The sequence below is a fragment of the Phalangium opilio genome, unplaced genomic scaffold (assembly GCF_054372755.1).
Source record: "Phalangium opilio isolate 3A_F unplaced genomic scaffold, DU_Popi_V2 ptg000483l_1, whole genome shotgun sequence".
Taxonomy (NCBI): Eukaryota; Metazoa; Arthropoda; class Arachnida; order Opiliones; family Phalangiidae; genus Phalangium; species Phalangium opilio.
This window is the reverse complement of record NW_028324236.1, coordinates 245,426-270,820: the sequence shown is the minus strand read 5'-3', so window position 1 is coordinate 270,820 and position 25,395 is coordinate 245,426. Positions and strand designations below refer to the sequence as shown.

General features: G+C 39.4%; 2 protein-coding genes, 1 long non-coding RNA gene and 3 other non-coding genes across 7 annotated transcripts; 2 read left to right on the top strand and 4 right to left on the bottom strand.

Moving 5' to 3' along the window:
- Window positions 1-1,260: 1,260 nt before the first annotated feature.
- On the bottom strand, window positions 1,261-1,333 carry TRNAV-UAC (transfer RNA valine (anticodon UAC)). Its single transcript has one exon. It is a non-coding gene; the product is annotated as a tRNA-Val (tRNA).
- A 4,603-nt stretch (window positions 1,334-5,936) lies between these two features.
- TRNAI-UAU (transfer RNA isoleucine (anticodon UAU)) lies at window positions 5,937-6,009 on the bottom strand. The gene has a single exon. It is a non-coding gene; the product is annotated as a tRNA-Ile (tRNA).
- Window positions 6,010-7,836: 1,827 nt separating this feature from the next.
- LOC149593873 (uncharacterized) lies at window positions 7,837-9,285 on the bottom strand. The gene is made up of 2 exons (XR_016379511.1): window positions 9,134-9,285; window positions 7,837-8,000 (listed from the first exon to the last, which is right to left on the bottom strand). It is a non-coding gene; the product is annotated as an uncharacterized LOC149593873 (long non-coding RNA).
- Window positions 9,286-9,437: 152 nt separating this feature from the next.
- On the top strand, window positions 9,438-10,990 carry LOC149593872 (uncharacterized). 2 transcript variants are annotated; one of them, XM_089861639.1, is made up of 5 exons: window positions 9,438-9,821; window positions 9,875-10,049; window positions 10,111-10,183; window positions 10,241-10,635; window positions 10,697-10,990. In XM_089861639.1, the coding sequence occupies exons 1-5, from the start codon at window positions 9,623-9,625 to the stop codon at window positions 10,884-10,886; spliced, it is 1,032 nt and encodes a 343-aa protein (XP_089717765.1). In that variant the 5' UTR covers window positions 9,438-9,622; the 3' UTR covers window positions 10,887-10,990. The 2 variants fall into 2 exon arrangements, with proteins under 2 accessions (XP_089717765.1, XP_089717766.1); XM_089861640.1 differs by having other exon boundaries at window positions 10,250-10,635; window positions 10,697-10,988.
- A 1,867-nt stretch (window positions 10,991-12,857) lies between these two features.
- LOC149593871 (uncharacterized) lies at window positions 12,858-18,485 on the bottom strand. The gene is made up of 11 exons (XM_089861648.1): window positions 18,309-18,485; window positions 18,081-18,239; window positions 17,850-18,008; window positions 17,716-17,780; window positions 17,540-17,633; window positions 14,335-14,575; window positions 13,879-14,055; window positions 13,677-13,766; window positions 13,413-13,598; window positions 13,025-13,269; window positions 12,858-12,941 (listed from the first exon to the last, which is right to left on the bottom strand). The coding sequence occupies exons 6-11, from the start codon at window positions 14,543-14,545 to the stop codon at window positions 12,858-12,860; spliced, it is 993 nt and encodes a 330-aa protein (XP_089717774.1). The 5' UTR covers window positions 14,546-14,575; window positions 17,540-17,633; window positions 17,716-17,780; window positions 17,850-18,008; window positions 18,081-18,239; window positions 18,309-18,485.
- Window positions 18,486-24,382: 5,897 nt separating this feature from the next.
- On the top strand, window positions 24,383-24,455 carry TRNAT-CGU (transfer RNA threonine (anticodon CGU)). Its single transcript has one exon. It is a non-coding gene; the product is annotated as a tRNA-Thr (tRNA).
- The last annotated feature ends 940 nt before the right edge of the window (window positions 24,456-25,395 follow it).

Below are 25,395 nucleotides of genomic sequence, written 5' to 3'. Positions count from 1 at the left end.
CTACCACGGCACGAACCTGGGACCTTTCGCGTGTAACGCGGACGTGATAACCACTACACCATAGATACGTAGTAAAAGTGAGTTTTCCAAGAGATCTAGCTTATTTTTATGCCCAATATCGACGGTTAAAAGATGTCTCTATCAGGGCTCGAACCTGGGACATTCCGCGTGTTAGGCGGACGTGATAGCCACTACGCCATAGATACGTAGTAATAGTGAGTTTTCCAAGAGATCTAGCTTATTTTTATGCCCAATCACGATGGTAAAAGTATGTATCTATCAGGGCACGAACCTAGGACATCCCGCGTGTTAGGCGAACGTGATGACCACTACATCATAGATACCTGCAAGACCAAAGAAGTCCAACTTTTCAGCCTCACATTAATTTAATTTAAGAATTAAAAGCAGAGGTTATTAAAATTATTTTCGTTGTATCTACCAGGGCTCGAAACTGGGACCTTCACGTGTAAGGCGGACGTGATAACCACTACACCATAGATACGTAGCAATAGTGAGTTTTCCAAGAGATCTAGCTTATTTTTATGCCCAATCACGATGGTAAATATATGTATCTATCAGGGCACGAACCTAGGACATCCCGCGTGTTAGGCGGACGTGATAACCACTACGCCATACATACGAAGTAATAGTGAGTTTTCCAAGAGATCTAGCTTATTCTAATGTCCAATCACGATGGTCAAAGCATATATCTCCCACGGCTCGAACCTGGGACCTTCCGCGTGTTAGGCGGACGTGATAACCACTACACCATAGATACGTAGTAATAGTGAGTTTTCCAAGAGATCTAGCTTATTTTTATGACCAATCACGATGGTAAATATATGTATCTATCAGGGCACGAACCTAGGACATACCGCGTGTTAGGCGGACGTGATAACCACTACGCCATAGATACGAAGTAATAGTGAGTTTTCCAAGAGGTCTAGCTTATTCTAATGTCCAATCACGATGGTCAAAGCATATATCTCCCACGGCTCGAACCTGGGACCTTCCGCGTGTTATGCGGACGTGATAACCACTACACCATAGATACGTAGCAAAAGTGAGTTTTCCAAGAGATCTAGCTTATTTTTATGCCCAATATCGACGGTTAAAACATGTCTCTATCAGGGCTCGAACCTGGGACATTCCGCGTGTTAGGCGGACGTGATAACCACTACACCATAGATACATCCAAAGATATTCTGTCTAGCTTTATATTATACCCATGTGAATTAAAACTATGATAAAATTTTCACCTGTATCTACCAGGTCTCGAACCTGGAACCTTCTGCGTGTAAAGCAGACGTGATAACCACTACACCATAGATACGTAGTAATAGTGAGTTTTCCAGGAGATCTAGCTTATTTTTATGCCCAATCCCGACGGTTAAAACATGGCTCTATCAGGGCTCGAACCTGGGACCTTCTACACCCTAGATACGTGCACGGCCAAAGAAGTCCAACTTTTCAGCCCCACATTCATTTAATTTAAGAATTAAAAGCAGTGGTTATTAAAATTAATTCCGTTGTACCTACCACGGCACGAACCTGGGACCTTTCGCGTGTAACGCGGACGTGATAACCACTACACCATAGCTACGTAGTAATACAGAGTTTTCCAAGAGATATAGCTTATTTTTATGCCCAATCACGATGGTAAAAACGTGTATCTATCAGGGCTCGAACCTAGAACATCCCGCGTGTAAGGCGCACGTGATAACCACTACACCATAGATACGTAGTAAAAGTGAGTTTTCCAAGAGATCTAGCTTATTCTAATGTCCAATCACGATGGTCGAAACATATATTTCCCACGGCTCGAACCTGGGACCTTCCGCGTGTTAGGCGGACGTGATAACCACTACACCATAGATACGCAGCAAAAGTTAGTTTTCCAAGAGATCTAGCTTATTTTTATGCCCAATATCGACGGTTAAAACATGTCTCTATCAGGGCTCGAACCTGGGACATTCCGCGTGTTAGGCGGACGTGATAACCACTACGCCATAGATACGTAGTAATAGTGAGTTTTCCAAGAGATCTAGCTTATTTTTATGCCCAATCACGATGGTAAAAGTATGTATCTATCAGGGCACGAACCTAGGACATCCCGCGTGTTAGGCGGACGTGTAACCACTACGCCATAGATACGAAGCAATAGTGAGTTTTCCAAGAGATCTAGCCTATTCTAATGTCCAATCACGATTGTCAAAGCATATATCTTCCACGGCTCGAACCTGGGACCCTCCGCGTATTAGGCGGACGTTATAACCACTACACCATAGATACGTAGCAAAAGCGAGTTTTCCAAGAGATCTAGCTTATTCTAATGTCCAATCACGATGGTCAAAGCATATATCTCCCACGGCTCGAACGTGGGACCTTCTGCGCGTTTGGCGGACTTGATAACCACTACACCCTAGATACATCCAAAGATATTCTGTCTAGCTTTATATTATACCCATATGAATTAAAACTATGATAAAACTTTCACCTGTATCTACCAGGTCACGAACCTGGAACCTTCTGCGTGTAAAGCAGACGTGATAACCACTACACCATAGATACGTAGTAAAAGTGGGTTTTCCAAGAGAGCTAGCTTATTTTTATGCCCAATCCCGACGGTTAAAACATGGCTCTACCAGGGCTCGAACCTGGGACCTTCTACACCCTAGATACGTGCACGGCCAAAGAAGTCCAACTTTTCAGCCCCACATTCATTTAATTTAAGAATTAAAAGCAGTGGTTATTAAAATTAATTCCGTTGTACCTACCAGGGCACGAACCTGGGACCTTTCGCGTGTAACGCGGACGTGATAACCACTACACCATAGCTACGTAGTAATACAGAGTTTTCCAAGAGATATAGCTTATTTTTGTGCCCAATCACGATGGTAAAAAGTGTATCTATCAGGGCTCGAACCTAGAACATCCCGCGTGTAAGGCGCACGTGATAACCACTACACCATAGATACGCAGTAAAAGTGAGTTTTCCAAGAGATCTAGCTTATTCTAATGTCCAATCACGATGGTAAATATATGTATCTATCAGGGCACGAACCTAGGACATCCCGCGTGTTAGGCGGACGTGATAACCACTACGCCATAGATACGAAGTAATAGTGACTTTTCCAAGAGATCTAGCTTATTCTAATGTCCAATCACGATGGTCAAAGCATATATCTCCCACGGCTCGAACCTGGGACCTTCCGCGTGTTAGGCGAACGTTATAACCACTACACCATAGATACGTAACAACAGTGAGTTTTCCAAGAGATCTAGCTTATTTTTATGCCCAATCACGATGGTAAATATATGTATCTATCAGGGCACGAACCTAGGACGTCCCGCGTGTTAGGCGGACGTGATAACCACTACACCATAGATACTTAGTAAAAGTGAGTTTTCCAAGAGATCTAGCTTATTTTTATGCCCAATCCCGACGGTTAAAACATGGCTCTATCAGGGCTCGAACCTGGGACCTTCTACACCCTAGATACGTGCACGGCCAAAGAAGTCCAACTTTTCAGCCCCACATTCATTTAATTTAAGAATTAAAAGCAGTGGTTATTAAAATTAATTCCGTTGTACCTACCAGGGCACGAACCTGGGACCTTTCGCGTGTAACGCGGACGTGATAACCACTACACCATAGATACGTAGTAAAAGTGGGTTTTTCCAGGAGATCTAGCTTATTCTAATGTCCAATCACGATGGTCAAAGCATATATCTCCCACGGCTCGAACCTGGGACCTTCCGCGTGTTAGGCGGACGTTATAACCACTACACCATAGATACGTTGCAATAGTGAGTTTTCCAAGAGATCTAGCTTATTTTTATGCCCATTCACGATGGTAAATATATGTATCTATCAGGGCTTGAACCTACGACATCCCGCGTGTTAGGCGGACGTGATAACCACTATGCCATAGATACGAAGTAATAGTGAGTTTTCGAAAAGATCTAGCTTATTCTAATGTCCAATCACGATGGTAAAAATATATATCTCCCACGGCTCGAACCTGGGACCTTCCGCGTGTTAGGCGGACGTGATAACCACTACACCACAGATACGTAGCAAAAGTGACTTTTCTAAGAGATCTAGCTTATTTTTATGCCCAATATCGACGGTTAAAACATGTCTCTATCAGGGCTCGAACCTGGGACATTTCGCGTGTTAGGCGGACGTGATAACCACTACGCCATAGATACGTAGTAATAGTGAGTTTTCCAAGAGATCTAGCTTATTTTTATGCCCAATCACGATGGTAAAAGTATGTATCTATCAGGGCACGAACCTAGGACATCCCGCGTGTTAGGCGGACGTGATAACCACTACGCCATAGATACGAAGTAATAGTGAGTTTTCCAAGAGATCTAGCCTATTCTAATGTCCAATCACGATGGTCCAAGCATATATCTCCCACGGCTCGAACCTGGGACCTTCCGCGTATTAGGCGGACGTTATAACCACTACACCATAGATACGTAGCAAAAGCGAGTTTTCCAAGAGATCTAGCTTATTTTTATGCCCAATATCGACGGTTAAAACATGTCTCTATCAGGGCTCGAACGTGGGACCTTCTGCGCGTCTGGCGGACTTGATAACCACTACACCCTAGATACATCCAAAGATATTCTGTCTAGCTTTATATTATACCCATGTGAATTAAAACTATGATAAAACTTTCACCTGTATCTACCAGGTCACGAACCTGGAACCTTCTGCGTGTAAAGCAGACGTGATAACCACTACACCATAGATACGTAGTAAAAGTGGGTTTTCCAAGAGAGTTAGCTTATTTTTATGCCCAATCCCGACGGTTAAAACATGGCTCTACCAGGGCTCGAACCTGGGACCTTCTACACCCTAGATACGTGCACGGCCAAAGAAGTCCAACTTTTCAGCCCCACATTCATTTAATTTAAGAATTAAAAGCAGTGGTTATTAAAATTAATTCCGTTGTACCTACCACGGTACGAACCTGGGACCTTTCGCGTGTAACGCGGACGTGATAACCACTACACCATAGATACGTAGTAGTACAGAGTTTTCCAAGAGATATAGCTTATTTTTATGCCCAATCACGATGGTAAAAACGTGTATCTATCAGGGCTCGAACCTAGAACATCCCGCGTGTAAGGCGCACGTGATAACCACTACACCATAGATACGTAGTAAAAGTGAGTTTTCCAAGAGATCTAGCTTATTCTAATGTCCAATCACGATGGTCAAAATATATATCTCCCACGGCTCGAACCTGGGACCTTCCGCGTGTTAGGCGGACGTGATAACCACTACACCACAGATACGTAGCAAAAGTGACTTTTCTAAGAGATCTAGCTTATTTTTATGCCCAATATCGACGGTTAAAACATGTCTCTATCAGGGCTCGAACCTTGGACATTTCGCGTGTTAGGCGGACGTGATAACCACTACGCCATAGATACGTAGTAATAGTGAGTTTTCCAAGAGATCTAGCTTATTTTTATGCCCAATCACGATGGTAAAAGTATGTATCTATCAGGGCACGAACCTAGGACATCCCGCGTGTTAGGCGGACGTGATAACCACTACGCCATAGATACGAAGTAATAGTGAGTTTTCCAAGAGATCTAGCCTATTCTAATGTCCAATCACGATGGTCAAAGCATATATCTCCCACGGCTCGAACCTGGGACCTTCCGCGTATTAGGCGGACGTTATAACCACTACACCATAGATACGTAGCAAAAGTGAGTTTTCCAAGAGATCTAGCTTATTTTTATGCCCAATATCGACGGTTAAAACATGTCTCTATCAGGGCTCGAACGTGGCACCTTCTGCGCGTTAGGCGGACTTGATAACCACTACACCCTAGATACATCTAAAGATATTCTGTCTAGCTTTATATTATACCCATGTGAATTAAAACTATGATAAAGCTTTCACCTGTACCTACCAGGGCACGAACCTGGGACCTTTCGCGTATAACGCGGACGTGATAACCACTACACCATAGGTACGTAGTAAAAGTGGGTTTTCCAAGAGATGTAGCTTATTTTTATGCCCAATCCCGACGGTTAAAACATGGCTCTATCAGGGCTCGAACCTGGGACCTTCTACACCCTAGATACGTGCACGGCCAAAGAAGTCCAACTTTTCAGCCCCACATTCATTTAATTTAAGAATTAAAAGCAGTGGTTTGTAAAATTAATTCCGTTGTACCTACCAGGGCACGAACCTGGGACCTTTCGCGTGTAACACGGACGTGATAACCACTACACCATAGCTACGTAGTAATACAGAGTTTTCCAAGAGATATAGCTTATTTTTATGCCCAATCACGATGGAAAAAACGTGTATCTATCAGGGCTCGAACCTAGAACATCCCGCGTGTAAGCCGCACGTGATAACCACTACACCATAGATACGTAGTAAAAGTGAGTTTTCCAAGAGATCTAGCTTATTCTTATGTCCAATCACGATGGTCAAAACATATATCTCCCACGGCTCGAACCTGGGACCTTCCGCGTGTTAGGCGGACGTGATAACCACTACACCATAGATACGTAGCAAAAGTGAGTTTTCCAAGAGATCTAGCTTATTTTTATGCGCAATATCGACGGTTAAAACATGTCTCTATCAGGGCTCGAACCTGGGACATTCTGCGTGTTAGGCGGACGTGATAACCACTACGCCATAGTTACGAGGTAATAGTGAGTTTTCCAAGAGATCTAGCTTATTTTTATGCCCAATCACGATGGTAAAAATATGTATCTATCAGGGCACGAACCTAGGACATCCCGCGTGTTAGGCGGACGTGATAACCACTACGCCATAGATACGAAGTAATTGTGAGTTTTCCAAGAGATCTAGCTTATTTTTATGCCCAATATCGACGGTTAAAACATGTCTCTATCAGGGCTCGAACGTGGGACCTTCTGCGTGTTAGGCGGACTTGATAACCACTACACCCTTGATACATCCAAAGATATTTTGTCTAGCTTTATATTATACCCAGGTGAATTAAAACTATGATAAAACTTTCACATCCCAGGTAGCAAAACCACGTGTGCTACACGTGATCTAGGGCTATTTGAAATAACGTGAACCAAAAACGTGATAATAACGTTTGCTATGTCACCTTTTTTTACGTGTTTAATAACACCGTATAAACGTATTCTTCACGTGTTCAAAAAACATAGATTCACGTGTAAAAACTTCAATAATGTACGTGTCCGAACATCATACTTCCACGTGTATGCACATCATAATTTCACGTGTCCTAACATCGGAATTTCACGTGTCCTATCATCGGAGTTTTACGTGTCCTATCATCGGAGTTTTACGTGTCCTATCATCGGACTTTCACGTGTCCCATCATCGGACTTTCACGTGTCCCATCATCGGACTTTCACGTGTCCTATCATCGGACTTTCACGTGTCCCATCATCGGACTTTCACGTGTCCCATCATCGGACTTTCACGTGTCCTATCATCGGACGTTCACGTGTCCTAGTAACGGACTTTCACGTGTCCAAACATCGTAAATTCACGTGCCCAAACCTCGTACCATCACGTGCCCAAACCTCGTACCATCACGTGCCCAAACCTCGTACCATCACGTGCCCAAACCTCGTACCATCACGTGCCCAAACCTCGTACCATCACGTGCCCAAACCTCGTACCATCACGCGCCCAAACCTCGTACCATCACGCGCCCAAACCTCGTACCATCACGCGCCCAAACCTCGTACCATCACGCGCCCAATCTTCAAACCATCACGCGCCCAAACAGCGTCCTTATAATAGTTTAAATATTACATTTTAAATAATACTAGAGCCATAAATTGTGGTTTCAAAATTTATTTTTTGCAGTCATTTCCATTTTAATTTTTACTATTGCCTTTTTGTTTGTTGAGCCTGTTACGTGCCTGTTTCAACCACTCCTTTATTACATTTTCGATTTCGTTCTCCTGTGCCTTCTTGAAATTGTAGTTTGAACGAACAGCACCTTCAAGGTAATAATTTTTTTTTAGTTAGGCTTAACGATTGGATGTTTTTTCTAGTTAGGCTTAACGATTGGAGGGTTTTTATAGTTAGGCTTAACGATTGGAGGGTTTTTATAGTTAGGCTTAACGATTGGAGGGTTTTTATAGTTAGGCTTAACGATTGGAGGGTTTTTCTACTTAGGCTTAACGATTGGAGGTTTTTTCTACTTAGGCTTAACGATTGGAGGTTTTTTCTACTTAGGCTTAACGATTGGAGGTTTTTTCTAGTTAGGCTTAACGATTGGAGGGTTTTTTCTAGTTAGGCCTAACGATTGCAGGGTTTTTCTAGTTAATTAAAAAGATAATGAAATAGAAAAGTTATAGATATGCACAAAACATCAATATAACTTCTCTAAAATTTATCGTTATATATAATTTATTTTTAAAATTGAGATTTTAGCTCGCTAAGCCTAATTCCACATTGTAGAATATTCTGAATATGCAAATTTCTTTAAAGAACGGAACTTATTGCGACCAATCAGGGGCCGCTGAAAATGACTTGAACTCACTCTCTTCCTCGGTCAAGGTCCACCACCCTTCACCCCCCGTTAAACTCAATTTCAGCGTTATTTTTGGAATTAATTTATGAAATCGGCTTAAATCTTCATGAATGAATTCCATAAATAACGCTGAAGTTAAGTTTAACGAGGTTTCAAGCGGGCTAAACCTTGACAGGAGAAAAGAGGGAGTACTTGTACGTTCAATTAAGCCATGGCTGCAATAAATTTTTTTAAAGCAATTTACATCTGCTGAACTTTCTGCAAAAATGTAGTTATAGGCTTAGCGAGCAAAAATCACAACTTTTATATTTGATTATATATTGATATAAAGTCATGTTTTTATGCACATTAAAAATGTTTTCTATTTCATTATCCCTTTAAGCCTAAGAATATATAGGAGGTTTTTATTTGATGAACTTTACAATTGGAAATATTCTCTCTCGCTGGACATAATCCTCAAATTGGAAACATCAACAAATATTCTTACTATTTTGACAAATGCCTAAGCCATAATCACCGGTTTACAAAATCCCCAAAGTCAAAATTAAGTAGGTATAATTGGTCGGGTTGTGTTAAGAGTACAATTTAATACTTACTAATTACTACATCTTTCGCCATTAAAACTTTGAAGGGCAGCTTCCCATGACCTTGCCAATTATACTGTTGAGCAAGATTGTCTTTAAAAAGGGTAGACAAAACTCTTCTAGTTCCGTCCCCTACGCTTTTCCCCCCTAAACCACCAAGAAATGAAATCTGTAAAGGCGCGTTTACAAAGGCGCGAGAAATCGAAAAAGTCGACGCTGAAAGCGGAGAGATGAAGCTTATTTGATTTTTCGTTTCCTCGTCTGGGTGTTTATATACACGCGAGAACTGCGTCGTCGAGCGTATTGCTTATAGATGGAGCATACTTTCGGACTGAGCTTCTGATCTGCTGTAGCAGATTTTCTCGCTCATGTGTGACTATCGCAAAGTTGCACGTGATTAATCCAACCAATGGTGGCCTAGTATAGATTTTTTTTCTTAAAACTTTCGTCTGCCGACGCCGTGGATTTTTTAGAATAGTTTTTAAGCCTTGGCTACTAACCATGTCGTTAAAAGAAAAGAAAGAGATGGACAAGGTTTTTAAGGCCTCAATCCGACAAAAAGATATAGAAAAAAAAGAAACTTTAATAAATTTAATTATAAATTATCCAATGCTTTGGGATAAATCTCATTCGGATTACAGGGACCGGAATTTACAAAGTGTAAAATGGACCGAAATTGCAGATCTGATGAATATGACAGGTGAGATAAGTTTCATTACTATTTGAGAATTTTGTAACAATGTTTTTGTCCAGTAAAAGACGTGAAATCGATGTGGAAATACTTGAAGGACCAATTTCGGGTAAATTTCCACGCAATTTGCTCCAAAAAATCAGGGCAGGAGTACGTCGAAGAGCAAGATATAAATCTTGTCAAATGGCCTTTTTTCCGTCAATTGATGTTTTTGAAGGATGTTGTCACTAGGAGGGAGTATGTTTTGATGTGCTTCACTCTTTAGTTTGCTTCTAATTAATCTCGTATTTTGGTTTAGTACAACGTCAAATATTCCATTTGCTGCTAATAACAGCAACCAAGAAGATGGAAACGGAGACGAAGCAGACGCAGTAAATAACTGCTTAAAATTTCTTGAAACCATTTGTAAATAACGTTAACATATTTAGCTATTTAAGGGAATTGGGAAAGAGACAGAAGTTCCTTTTGAAGAAGAAATTATCACACCAGACCAAGACGAGAATTTGCTTGAAATGTCAGATAATGAAAATGTAGGAAAGGAACCTTACCATGAAAACCCAACCCTGCCTACTTCAAAAGATACAGCAAAGGTAAAAGGGCCACAAGACAACCAAGACTCAATTCCGTCTACTTCAAGAGACACAACAACGTCAAAAGGGCCACCAATCCATCATGACTTAAATCGGTCCACTTCACAAGAAACGTCAAAAAGACATCCAACTAGGGCCTCTACAGTGAATGTCGCAAAGAAAAGGAAACGTGGTTCCGATTTTGTCGATGACGTAGACGAAGAAATTGATAAAGAAATAAACAAAGTTGATAGGTGCGTAAAACCAGGTCTATCTATTATTTAAAGGTTATGTGACACCTATCAATGATCACAGATTGCTAGCTGCTTCCATCGTACACGAATGCGAGCGCAATGTAGCAGGAAGAACGGAGAAATTCTGCCAATATGTAGCGGAACTAATGAAGTTGGTTCATGTTGATTTGCAAAGGCCTTGCGAAGCTGCCATTTTAGAAGTGGTAGATAAATATACAGAACTATCTAAACAGAGGACGGATAATAATTAAACTAGAAATGATGAATAATGATTTTTATTCCCGTTTAGTATTGTTTGTATCAAACATACATTCTTTGTTTTTAGCAAAGTTTATAAACGAAGGTTGTGATCCCAATGCCAGATAATTAATGTTTAATTATTATGTCATGACTATTAAAAATAAACATAACAAACAAAACTACCAATTTAGGAAACTAATCGTTTATTTCATTTCAAACTCAAATTATAATTAAAAATACTTTCAATTTCAACGAGTCACCCCTGGCATATCCCATTGCCATGGCACTGAACCCTCATCTGACCAAAAATATTCGGTGTAGAGTTTCCTGCAGCGTTTAGCTAGTTCCGTCGAATTTCTTGATCGTGTGCCTTCCAAATTGAATAGGCCACTGGCAGGTTCCTCATTCCAATTACCAAAGCGGTAGTTCCCAAAGCTATCGGTAAAATCTGCGTAGCCTGGTGGGCAGTATACTTTTTGGGACTTTCTCATGACATTTTCTTTAGAAATAAGGAAGTTGTGCAGGACTACTGTAGCTTTAATTATTCTATCAACATTCTCGGGGGCCAGGGTGATTGTTCGGTGGTATATCCTCCATCTGGCACCCAAAATCCCAAAAGCATTTTCACTGCATCTTCTATACATTAAAATTATACAGACCTTTCCTTAACCATGTGAAACCGTGAACTGATATCAATATATGTAAATATTTACCTGGCTCTACTCAAACGATAATTAAAAACTCTAGATCTGGGGTTTAATTCTTTCGATGAATAGGGCCTCAAGAAATTTTCTTGCAATTGGAACGCTTCGTCACCAACAAATATATAAGGCGCTATTATGTTACTCCTGGGTAATTCTGAAGGCAGTGGCAAATCAAGAGTTTTGTTTTCAAGTGCAGCACCGATTGCTGACGCTTTAAAAATGCCGCCATCAGAGCTTGATCCAAAACCGCCAATGTCGACAGCAAGGAATTTGTAATCAGCATCGACAACGGCCATAAGTACCACAGAATTTGTACCCTATGGAAAATGTTTTTATATCTTTGCCAAGAATCTACAGTCTGACAATGAATTAACCAACCTTGTAATTGTAGTACATTGATCCAGTGTTTGGTGGTTGTTGAATTACCACATGCTTCCCATCTACAGCTCCGCAGCAATTCGGATATTGCCATTGACGGCTGAATTCATAGGCTGAGTCTCTCCAAATTTTATTTGTGGGAGCCTGGAATTTCTGAGTTGTCACCACAATCCAAATGCAATACTACAACTTACTTTCAGATAGAGTGGCTGTAGTATATCCCACAAAGCATCGCATGTCTCCTTAATTACAAAATGTGCTGTAGCTTTTCCTATGCGAAACCCATACGCGATGCTTATCAGACTGTCACCGGTTGCCAAGAATCTATCCGCGAATAATATTTTAATTCAAATGTGAAAATTCCAAATGAAAACGTAACATTACCGTAGAGTGATAGCTAAACGGTGAGCTGGTGAAAGAGGCTCTCGAGACACTGGATACTTTTTGATCTGCTTAGTCAATAATTCAACCAGTTCATCAAATAATTGCGGCGACATACGAGTGAAATTTTTAAAATATGAATGGTCAAAACTTCTCATCTTTTGAAGCTACAAAAATAACAAATAAATATAATAATACATAGTTAAGCCTTTGTCAAACCACACTTAATATATTAACTTACCAGAGTGTGAAAATAGCCTTCGTTAGCCCTATTTCTCCAAATTGGATGCACCCACCATCGGCGTTCCATCCTACTTCTAATTTTGCGCAATTTATTCAGCCTTTTCTTTTTTAAAAGCAATAATTTCTTTTTTAAAAGGAGCAACCTACAAACGGTAGACGCCATTTTTGTTGTTTACGTTTCCGCGATTGTACGCTACTACGCGCTTACGAACCACACCTCAGACAGCTCGTTTGTGAACGAAACAGAAGGAAGAGAGTGAGCTTTGTGTCGACACGCTAGTTTTCGCGCGACAAGTTTAGATCGTAGCCAGCTTCCACTTTCCGCTTAAGCTTATACTTCTCGCGCCTTTGTAAACGAGGCTTAAGACAGTAAAATTAGTACGTTATTAGAATTGCTTATACATAAATGAAGCCGTTTTTATTGTATATAAAATTATACTCACCACTGTTAATTGGTTTTCTTTATCAACTATAAACTCTTCGAAGTTCTTTAAAGATTCTTCAGAATCAAGGGGTAAATTGAGATGATCAACTTCGAGTTTAGAGCTTTGAGGATTTTTTTCTACTACAATTTTATCAAGCATCCTAGAATTCGACATCGATTGCGATTTAAGGGTTTCAACTTCTCGCAACGTTGCTTCTTGAAGCTTTTGACCTCGCTTTATTAAATCGATCAGCTCTCTACAACCTATTATATAGATGATAAATCAAAATATATTAAAAAAGCAGATGAAAATTGGAAGAGGTAGCGTATCGTTAAAGAAAAATTACAGCCTGGCAAAGTAATTTAAAACGATATACTCCTATTTAAACGCTAAGTGATATTCTTACAACATGATGTAGAATTAATTCGATTTAAGTCACTAGATTGGTTTATATCTGGTCCATCATCCCGTCTTGACTGTTCCAAATTTTTTTTTTGGGGAGGAATTGAAACTTCATCCTCGTCATTTTTAGAGGAGATAGCTGGTCTTGAAGGAGTACTTATTTCACTAGAAGAATTAAGTGATCCATTTTCTGCAAAATGTGGATTGTAGTCAGAATTCAAAAATAAATTTTTATGGTAATGATTTTAATGAAGAGTACTTTACACACCTGGATCCGAAGGTGATTCGGAATGACTGTTGTTCAACGGAAAATTTGGTATACTAGGCAAACTGGGTTCATTAACTTTTGACGGAGGATCTTAAAAAAAAATGTGTTTTTCAATTAAAAGATAATTACGCTTACAAAGATAGCCATATGTATTTTGTGTGATATTTGTGGATTAGAATTAAGATTAAGGAAAGCAACATACCATCATCACTGCTTAAGTCACCCTCTCGCGCATTTTTCTTCCTTTTAGAGGAATGAGATTTAAGCGGGTCTCTCCTTTTCCTACGATTGCTTTGATCTTCATTTTCATTGCAGTCTGTTGCAACATCGGACTTTAATTCACATTCTTTTGCCTTATTCTCCGCAATTTTGTAATTGTCTAATATATTGCAGGTTATTTAATTAAATTGTAGTACTCCACCTTGACACAGTATAACAGCTAGTTTAAGTACAATAACTATGTGCCAATAAAGCGCTTTTGGATAAGATCTGATTTACACGCCATCCAATTCTACACAAGTTTCTAATCGAAATAAACTGATATCAAATTGTTATAACGACCGTGACATATTCCGCTTAAATTTTATGGGTAATTGACTTTACGGCGTACTTATGTTAAGTTATTGTACTTATGCTATTAGATAAATTTTAATAATACCTGTTTCGTAAAACACTTTGGTTATTCCATACTTGATCCATTTCTCTGATGGTTGTTCAGAATTCAATATTGCTTTGACTAGTCTTTCAGCATTACGATAAGGTGGCCAAAAGCATTTTTTCCCACTTTCATCTAGCCATGCTCTATTAATAACACCGCATTCGATGTCTCCAGTAGCAGATTTTTCCGAGAACTCTACGACCATAAACATGTTGTGGCAAGCTCACTGAAGCCAAATATCCTAGATATTAGAAGAAAATTATGTTATTTTAGTGCACAATAAATTTAGAGGGTTCGCTAACTCCTCTCACAAACCTCAACTCTTAGTTGAAATGCAGTAGTGGGACTGCAATACCTGACAAGTTAGAGTCCGGCATGAAATAACATTTTTTGGCAAACCAGCCTGCCGGCCATGATTTTAAAGATGATAAATGGGATACTTTTACAATTCCCAAGTTCGAGGAATTACAAGGATATTTGTAAGCATCAACTTTTTCTTTGTAATATTTGCCAATAATATAAATTGCGCCATTTCTTAGAATAAAGTTATGTACCTCAACAATCTGGCCATTTTTCAACTCACAACAGTTATCGCCAGCTTTTTTGGTTAAAGTAAACCCATTTACCGAAAGTTTTTTAAATTGAGAACCTTTACAACTTTCTAATAATGGTCCATTATTATGCTCATATTTTACATTCATATGGTTTTGACTAGGAGTCGTACCAGGAATTACTTCAATCTGATTTAATTCTACGAGTCGGTTAACGACCTGTTGTAGAGGTTTGCTTGGGCTGCGAACTAGTTTTTTAAGCTGACCAAGATACGATTCAAAAGAAAAGGCTGAAAAATTGTCTAGCCCTCCATACACACGAGCGTGCGACGCAATATGAAGAAGGTTATGAATATTATACACATAAATACTTTTACCATAAACTTGTCTCGCACTAGAGACAAATGACTCAAGAAGTGTTTCCGCATAGTTAATATGTTCTAATTTGGGACTCTTTGAGCATAATAAATACATTGCGCAATGCAACATTTGAAAGTGGTTCACAAGATAATCTGGTAATATTCCTTGAAATATAAAAAAGCCTGTGTATAACACAAACTGTCTAAATTCAGTGGCTTTCCATCGGTCAATTTCTGTTAAACTTCGAGGTTTACGTGAAAATTCTACAGGCGTTTGTTTAGAGATTTTAAGCAGCTTGTCTGACAGCTGATCAATGATAATTCTTTTCTGCTTAACTCTTGACTTTGGTTTCATTAAACTAACTAAAATTCTTCGAGTGCAGCCCAAGCAAACCAAATGCATATAATCGATAGGAAAACTAGTTATCATATCAATTGGTAGGGCTAGTAATGGGGAATGAATATTCTCATTATGATGGTCAACTTGAGAGTAGTTTCTAAACCTTTCATCAGTTCTTAGTGGGGCGTGCAATTCGTTAAAAATTACTTTATCCTTATATGTACCTTTCTGCTCGCAATAGTCGCACCCGTAATATCCATTATGGTTTTTTACACATTTTAAATATGCTTTTGCGGGTGCATCACACACAAAAGGTCCTAGCTTTATTTTGTAGAAAACCTCATTGTACACTAATCCTTCAGTTGTCAGTTTCCGAGCCTCATTTACAAACTTTTCTAGATACAATTCTAAAGTCTTTGGTTTTCCATTGCCATAAAATATTCCTACCACAAATGGCGAATTGTCAACCGTATTTATGCAACGGGCGAGAATAGGCCAAAACTGACTATTCGAACTTTTAAAAACTGGAACACCATCAATATTGAAAAGTAGTGTTAACAAGTCAGTTTGATTTTGCAAGCCAAACTTAAGTTTTCCCCGCAATCCTTCTATTAGTCCCATGTGGTAGTAATCTCCATTTTGAAGATGATCAACTTTAACAGCTACCTGACTCTGAATATCAAGAATAGTCCTTGAATCTATGGGTAGATCCTTATGTAATGGTTTTAAAATTTTCAATAATCCGTTAAGTGCCGCATGACTAATGCCAAAATTTAAAACCCAGTCTTTTAAATCACGTTTTAGCCCCTCATCATTTTCCTCTTCATCACTAGATGAGTTTTCACCAGTGTTGGATTCATGACCGTAAACATTTCCTTCGTTATCTGACTCATCACTATGTTCTATACCTGTTATACCATCAGTTTCAACCAATTGGTTCGCTAAAGGCTCGACAAATTGGTTCGCTAAAGGCTCGACAAATTGGTTCGCTAAAGGCTCGACAAATTGGTTCGCTAAAGGCTCGACAAATTGGTTCGCTAATGGCTCGACAAATTGGTTCGCTAATGGCTCGACAAATTGGTTCGCTAATGGCTCGACAAATTGGTTCGCTAATGGCTCGACAAATTGGTTCGCCGCTAATGTTTCAGTTGGTTGTACATCAGCCAAATGTTTCGCTAGCGCTGCCGTAACATTCCGAATTCTTTGCCTTTTTGATACTTTGTACATCAGAGCCGCAGTATACTGTAGATACCTAAATTTTATATACAAGCGTCACCAAGGTGGTTCCGTTTATTCCCTCCCCCCCCCCAATTCATTCCATATTCCCCTCCCAAGGCTTAGCAAAATGGGTTAACATTAAAGGAGTTGGCTTAGAAAGTCTGGGCAATCTTGGTTCACAAAACAGAAAAATCCATCTTATTCCCTATCGCTGGAAGTTACGCTTTGAGCGGGATTCATGGAGGGGAGTAACGGGAAAAAATGTGTCTGTCGTTGGCTACAAAAGGAAATAAAACGTACTGTAGCAAACGACAGACAAATTTCTTCCCGTACTCCCGAGTCCCCTCCATCGTAAACTAGCACCTCTTCCTCAACGGCTCAACGCGAAACAAACTTTTTTTCCTGAGCTCAGTGTCACATCGCTGATCAGCGTGACGTCAGTAAATTGCTGTACAGTGAAACACCGGTGAGCTCTATTGAACGCGGCCCATGAATCCCAAGTTAAGCCTAACTTCCGTCCGTAGGGAATTCAATAAGGTGGATTACTTTGCAAACCGGGTTGATATTACAAAAAGTGACTTGTGAAAAAAAATTAAAAAATATAGAAAAATTGGGTCAAAAGCAAAACCGAGCGACGCTATCCAATTCTTAAGCCGAGCTGGTATACAATTGTACGCTAGCGCAGATGAAAATCTTTTACCACAGTGCTATTTTTGTCAAATAAATTTATCACTTACTTTAACTTCACTCCTATCGTAAATCAAAGGATCCAAATCCAGAAGTTTGTCTCGCTTTTGTTAATTTAAAAGCAGAATGCTGAATTTGAGGGTACTAAATACAAACGACCAGATTTAAATACAGGCAAAGAATTCCTATTTTAATTAGCTAGAAAACCAAAAATCTAATAACTGACCTCCGATATAAAGAAGTATACAGTAGGCTTTTAGAAAAAATCCATCTCTTCGAAAAAATATTGCGCTATATGAGTAATGAAATGAATTAAATATTGATTAAACCAAAATTATTTATGCAATAAACAAATCTTACTTTAATTCCCTTTGCTTCAATCAGCCTTCTTAATATGTACGGAAAACGGCCAAGAAATTCAATTTAAAATTGGCTTGAAAATCTTTCTAGCCTTATAAGCCAAGGCCCGAAGCACGCGGACAATTTGCGACGAAATAATGAAGATCGAAAAGTATTGTGCTATAAGAATAAATATGAAACGATTTAATTATTGTTTAAACCAAAATTATTTATGCAATAAACAAATCTTACTTTAATTCCCTTTGCTTCAATCAGCCTTCTTAATATGTACGGAAAACGGCCAAGAAATTCAATTTAAAATTGGCTTGAAAATCTTTCTAGCCTTATAAGCCAAGGCCCGAAGCACGCGGACAATTTGGGAGGAAATAATGAAGATCGAAAAGTATTGCGCTATATAAATATGAAACGATTTAAATATTGTTTAAACCAAAATTAGTTATGCAATCAAAAAATTCTTACTTTAATTCGCTTTGTTTTAGTCAACCTTCTTAATATGTTCGGGAAACGGCAAAGAAATTCAATTTAAAATTGGCTTGAAGTAATTCTAGCCTAATAAGCCGAAGGCCCGATTTTATTTCGCTGAAGCACGCGGACAATTTGCGCCGAAGGAATGAAAATCGAATGACGCCGCGGTGAATTCGAGAAACGACCCGACTTAACGCGGAGTCTACCAGGGTTGCCAGATTGAAAACCTTCAACCCGCCAAAATCAAATTGGAAACAAGCCCAAAAACAGCCAAACGGTATTTCGAAAAAAGCCCAAAAACTGCCTAAGATCTAGGCTATCCAGCCCAAAAATTTATCGTGAAAATTTGAAATTCGTTTTTCTTTTAGAAATTTCAATGCATATTCTATACTGACACCATTTTTAAAACCCAAGACAAAAGGAAACTATTTTATTTAATCATGAATTGACGAATTATAAGCCGCTCAAAAGGTTTGAAAGCACCATTTCTCAGTTTTTTGGGCATTCTAATGATCTTCGCCTATTGGCGGTATTTTAAGTACAGAAAGCCAAAGAAAAACCCCGACAAGCCCAATTTCAAGCCAATATTTTTGAGAAAAAGCCCAATTGGCTGCTTTCCAGCCCAATATGGCAACCCTGACGTCTACTCTTGAGGTGGTCTTTCTTAAAAAACATGTGTAGCAGGGATATTCGATAAACGCAACTTTTGTAGATATTAAGTGCTCTTAACACGTGATTGAATAGTATAAAAAAACACCAGAAATATACCAAGTGTTAGAGACACGCAAAAACCACGTAATTTACAAGATTACGCAACTTTTGTAGATATTAAATGCTCTTAACACGTGATTGAATAGTATAAAGAAACACCAGAAATATACCAAAGTGTTAGAGACATGAAAAAACCACGTATATTACAAGATTACGCAACCATTGTTGATATTTAGTGCTTTAACACGTGATTGAATAGTATAAACAACACCAGAAATATACCCTAGTGTTAGAGACACGAAAAAACCACGTCTATTACAAGATTACGCAACTTTTGTTTATATTTAGTGCTCTTAACACGTGATTGAATAGTATAAAAAAACACCAGAAATATACCCAAGTGTTAGGGACACGAAAAAACCACGTATATTACAAGATTACGCAACCTTTGTTGATATTTAGTGCTCTTAACACGTGATTGTATAGTATAAAAAACACCAGAAATATACCCAAGTTTTAGAGACACGAAAAAACCACGTATATTACAAGATTTCGCAACTTTTGTTGATATTTAGTGCTCTTAACACGTGATTGAATAGTATAAAAAAACACGAGAAATATACCCTAGTGTTAGAGACACGAAAAAACCACGTATATTACAAGATTACGCAACTTTTGTTGATATTTGGTGCTCTTAACACGTGATTGAATAGTATAAAAAAACACCAGAAATATACCCAAGTGTTAGAGACACGAAAAAACCACGTCTATTATAAGATTACGCAACTTTTGTTGATATTTGGTGCTCTTAACACGTGATTGAATAGTATAAAAAAACACCAGAAATATACCCAAGTGTTAGAGACACGAAAAAACCACGTCTATTATAAGATTACGCAACTTTTGTTGATATTTGGTGCTCTTAACACGTGATTGAATAGTATAAAAAAACACCAGAATTATACCCAAGTGTTAGAGACACGAAAAAACCACGTCTATTATAAGATTACGCAGCTTTTGTTGATATTTGGTGCTCTTAACACGTGATTGAATAGTATAAAAAAACACCAGAAATATACCCTAGTGTTAGAGACACGCAAAAACGACGTAATTTAATTTTTTGCGCAAGATTCGTTGATATATAGTGTTCTATACACGTGTTTTATTAGTATTAATAAAACTATAAAAATTATTTGTAACGTTTGTTTATTTTTAGTGTAATGAACACGTGTTTGTGTAGTATAAGAAACACACGAAATAAATATGGTGTTCCAATCTCGTGTAATATACTGGAAACACACGTGTACATTCAACGTCATTTTTATTCGTGTTTGTATAACCATAGAAACACCGAAATAAACACGTGTTTCGTTGGTGTGCCACGTGTTGAACACCACAGACACCAAATATCCACCATATGTACACGTGTGATTGCTACCTGGGATGTATCTACCAGGTCTCGAACCTGGGACCTTCTGCGTGTAAAGCAGACGTGATAACCACTACACCATGCATACGTGCACGGCCAAAGAAGTCCAACTTTTTAGCCCCTTATTAATTAAATTTAAGAATTAAAAGCAGTGGTTATAAAAATTAATTCCGTTGTATATACCAGGGCTCGAACCTGGGCCCTTCCGCGTGTAAGGCGGACGTGATAACCACTACACCATAGCTACGTAGTAATACAGAGTTTTCCAAGAGATATAGGTAATTTTTATGCCCAATCACGATGGTAAAAACGTGTATCTATCAGGGCTCGAACCTAGGACATCCCACGTGTTAGGCGCACGTTATAACCACTACACCATAGATACGTAGTAATAATGAGTTTTCCAGGAGATCAGCTCATTTTAATGTCCAATCACGATGGTCAAAACATGTATCAACCACGGCTCGAACCTGGATATGAAACTTGCCGTTGGTAGCTTCTAATATCTGGGATTTGATCATTTGCTGTTATGAGCTAACGGCTGTTTGGGGTTGCTAATATCTGGTATTTTAAACCTGACGTTGGAGCCTCTAATATCTGGGATTTGTAATCTGCCGTTGGGGGCTGCATATATCCTCGATTTGATACCTGCCGTTGAGCGCTGCTAATATCTGGTATATAAACCTGCCGTTGGGGGCATCTAATATTTTGGATATGAAACTTGCCGTTGGGGTCTGGAAATATCTGGGAATTGATGCCTGCCGTTGGTAGCTTCTAATATCTGGGAATTGATATTTGCCGTTTTTAGCTTCTAATATCTGGGATTTGATACCTGCCGTTTGTAGCTTCTAGTATCTGGGATTTGATACCTGCCGTTTTTAGCTTCTAATATCTGGGATTTGATCATTTGCCGTTACTGGCTTCTAATATCTGGGATTTGAAACCTGCCGTTGGCGGCTTCTAATATTTGGGATTTCATCACCTGCCGTTTTTGGCTTCTTATAACTTGTATTTGAAACCTACCGTTGGGGGCTGCTAATATCCGGCATTTGGAAACGGCTGTTTGGGGCTTCTAATATCTGGTATTGAAACCTGCCGTTGGGGGCTGCTAATATTTTGGATATGAAACTTGCCGTTGGGGTCTGGAAATATCTGGGAATTGATGCCTGACGTTTTTAGCTTCTAATATCTGGGATTTGATCATTTGCCGTTATTGGCTTCTAATATCTGGGATTTGATCATTTGCCGTTATTGGCTTCTAATATCTGGGATTTGATCATTTGCCGTTATTGGCTTCTAATATCTGGGATTTCATCACCTGCCGTTGGTGGCTTCTTATATCTTGTATTTGAAACCTGCCGTTGGTGGCTTCTTATATCTTGTGTTTGAAACCTGCCGTTAGAGGCTTCTTATATCTTGTGTTTGAAACCTGCCGTTAGAGGCTCTAATATCTGGGATTTGAAACTTGCCGTTGGGAATTAGGAATATTTGGGATTTGAAACTTGCCGTTGGGGTCTTCTTATATCTTGGATATGATCACTCGTTGTTGGGGGCTTTTAATATCTGGCATTTGATCACCTGCCGTTGGTTGTTTCTAATATCTGGTATTTGATTACCAGCCGTTGGTGGCTTCTAATATCTGGTATTGAAACCTGCCGTTGGGGGCATCTAATATTTTGGATATGAAACTTGCCGTTGGGGTCTGGAAATATCTGGGAATTGATGCCTGCCGTTGGTAGCTTCTAATATCTGGGAATTGATACCTGCCATTTTTAGCTTCTAATATCTGGGATTTGATCATTTGCCGTTATTGGCTTCTAATATCTGGGATTTGAAACCTGCCGTTATTGGCTTCTAATATCTGGGATTTGAAACCTGCCGTTGGCGGGTTCTAATATCTGGGATTTCATCACCTGCCGTGGGTGGCTTCTTATATCTTGTATTTGAAACCTGCCGTTGGTGGCTTCTTATATCTTGTATTTGAAATCTGCCGTTGGGGCTGCTAATATCCGGCATTTGGAAACGGCTGTTTGGGGCTTCTAATATCTGGTATTGAAACCTGCCGTTGGGGGCTGCTAATATTTTGGATATGAAACTTGCCGTTAGGGTCTGGAAATAACTGGGAATTGATGCCTGCCGTTGGTAGCTTCTAATATCTGGGAATTGATACCGTCCGTTTTTAGCTTCTAATATCTGGGAATTGATGCCTGCCGTTCGTAGCTTCTAATATCTGGGAATTGATACCGTCCGTTTTTAGCTTCTAATATCTGGGATTAGTCACCTGTCGTTATAGGCTTCTAATATCTGGGATTTGATCATTTGCCGTTATAAACTTGGGAGCTGGGATTAGTCACCTGTCGTTATAGGCTTGTAATATCTGGGATTTGAAACCTGCCGTTGGCGGCTTCTAATATTTGGGATTTCATCCCCTGCCGTTGATGGCTTCTTATATCTTGTATTTGAAACCTGCCGTTGGGGGCTGCTAATATCCGGCATTTGGAAACGGCTGTTTGGGGCTTCTAATATCTGGTATAGAAACCTGCCGTTGGGGGCTTTAATATTTTGGATATGAAACTTGCCGTTGGGGGCTTTAATATTTTGCATATGAAACTTGCCGTTGGGGTCTGGAAATATCTGGGAATTGATGCCTGCCGTTGGTAGCTTCTAATATCTGGGAATTGATACCTGCCGTTTTTAGCTTCTAATAATTGGGATTTGATACCTGCCGTTCTTAGCTTCTAATATCTGGGATTTGATCATTTGCCTTTGTAAGCTTGGGAGCTGGGATAAGTCACCTGTCGTTATGGGCTTGTAACATCTGGGATTTTATCTCCTGCCGTTGGCGGCTTCTAATATTTGGGATTTCATCGCCTGCAGTTGGTGGCTTCTTATATCTTGTATTTGAAACCTGCCGTTGGGAGCTGCTAATATCCGGCATTTGAAAACGGCTGTTTGGGGCTGCTAATATCTGGTATTTTAAACCTGACGTTGGAGGTTCTAATATCTGGGATTTGAAACCTGCCGTTGGGGGCTGCATATATCCTCGATTTGATACCTGCCGTTGAGGGCTGCTAATATCTGAGATTTGAAACTTGCCGTTGGGGGTTAGGAATATCTGGGATTTGAAAGTTGCCGTTGGGGTCGTCTTATATCTTGGATATGATCACTCGTTGTTGGGGGCTTTTAATATCTGACATTTGATCACCTGCCGTTGGTTGATTCTAATATCTGGGATTTGATCACCTGCCGTTGGTAGCTTCTAATATCTGGTATTTGAAACCTGCCGTTGGGAGGCTGCTAATATTTTGGATATGAAACTTGCCGTTGGGGTCTGGAAATATCTGGGAATTGATGCCTTCCGTTGGTAGCTTCTAATATCTGGGATTTGATGCCTTCCGTTATAAGCTTCTAATATCTGGGATTAGTCACCTGTCGTTATAGGCTTCTAATATCTGGGATTTGATCATCTGCCGTTGGGGCTGCTAATATCTTGTATTTGAAACCTGCCGTTGGGGGCTTTCTAATATCCGGCATTTGGAAACTGCTGTTTGGGGCTGCTAATATCTGGTATTTGAAACCTGCTGTTGGGGGCTGCTAATATCTTAGATATAAAACTTGCCGTTGGGAGCTGGAAATATCTGGGATTTGATGCCTGCCGTTGGTGGCCTCTAATATCTGGTATTAGTCACCTGTCGTTATAGGCTTCTAATATCTGGGATTAGTCACCTGTCTCGTAAACAGGAGATCATGAGTTCGATTCTCATAGAAGCCTCCTGGTTGTGATACTTGCACTTGTTTTCGTAGCTATTAAATTTAAAAAACTAAAAATAATATCTGCTTGAGATATGCATATATGCAAACAATAGTGTAAAAGTGCAAATGATTTAAAGTACTGAAATATTCAGCATTAATCTCACTTAACAACATGGGCTCCGTTGCTTAGTGGTTAAAGCGCCTGTCTCGTAAACAGGAGATCATGAGTTCGATTCTCGTCGGAGCCTCGTGGTTGTGATACTTGAACTAGTTTTCGTAGCTATTAATTTTTGAAAAACTAAAGATAATAGTTGCTTGAGATGTGCACATATGCAAAAAATATGGTAAAACTACAAACGAGGTGATTTTGTATTCAGCATTAATCTCACTACTTAACATGGGCTCCGTGGCCACGGGACCACCTCTGATAGAACAAAACCAAAGTTTCATAGATTATAGAAGGCTTCTTGGACCATTCTTGAGGGCGACGTGCAATATATGTATCTGTAACTGTATACCTTCTTAATACAGGGTGATTCTAAAATGGTGGTATAACCGAACTACTGCGGGTTCTATGAGCGATTTTAAGTCGAAAATGCTCTATGGCATTTTGTCATCCAGGCCACCGTTTAAAAGTTATGAGAAGATTCATTTACGGATGACCCCTTAAAATTAATCAAATTAATCAAAAGCCCAGCGGGTTGAATACATTTTTTAAGGGGACTCACGTGTTTAGTAATCGCGCGCGCGATTTACTTCCCCGTGAACTCCATAAAGAAGTCCTCCACCAATGTAAGCTTGAAAATGGGTTCAAATGGGAAGATTCATGCCGAATTGAGAAAAACCTAACCCAATGGGGAAATGCATTGAAAATTTAATAAAAAAGGACCAAATGGGAAGATTCTTGCCGGATTGAGAAAAACCTAACAAACAATCAACAAAGGTTTAATGTTTTATTTCCACTCTCTTCTGAGAATCGCAAAAAGAAGTGATGCTTTTCAAGAAAAATTACACGTATTTTTGTTTAAAGCGGATCAAAACTTAATTTTAACAATTTGATCGTCAATGGAGTAAGAAGTTACGGAACACATGGGCTCTACTGCAATGTAACGTAAAAATTGTAAAGTCAGAAGCCAAATTAAGAAATCAACTAAATGTCAGTTTTTGGCGGTGTAGCGTGTTTTTCCT

Coding starts and splice junctions, on each gene's coding strand:
- LOC149593872 (XM_089861639.1), top strand. CDS start 9,623: ATGTCGTTAAAAGAAAAGAAAGAGATGGACAAGGTTTTTAAGGCCTCA. Junction 10,050..10,110: donor GATGTTGTCACTAGGAGGGA/GTATGTTTTGAT, acceptor ATTTTGGTTTAG/TACAACGTCAAATATTCCAT. Junction 10,184..10,240: donor ACGGAGACGAAGCAGACGCA/GTAAATAACTGC, acceptor TAACATATTTAG/CTATTTAAGGGAATTGGGAA.
- LOC149593871 (XM_089861648.1), bottom strand. CDS start 14,545: ATGTTTATGGTCGTAGAGTTCTCGGAAAAATCTGCTACTGGAGACATC. Junction 13,767..13,878: donor TGACTTAAGCAGTGATGATG/GTATGTTGCTTT, acceptor TTTTTTTTTAAG/ATCCTCCGTCAAAAGTTAAT. Junction 13,270..13,412: donor AATTAATTCTACATCATGTT/GTAAGAATATCA, acceptor TCTATATAATAG/GTTGTAGAGAGCTGATCGAT.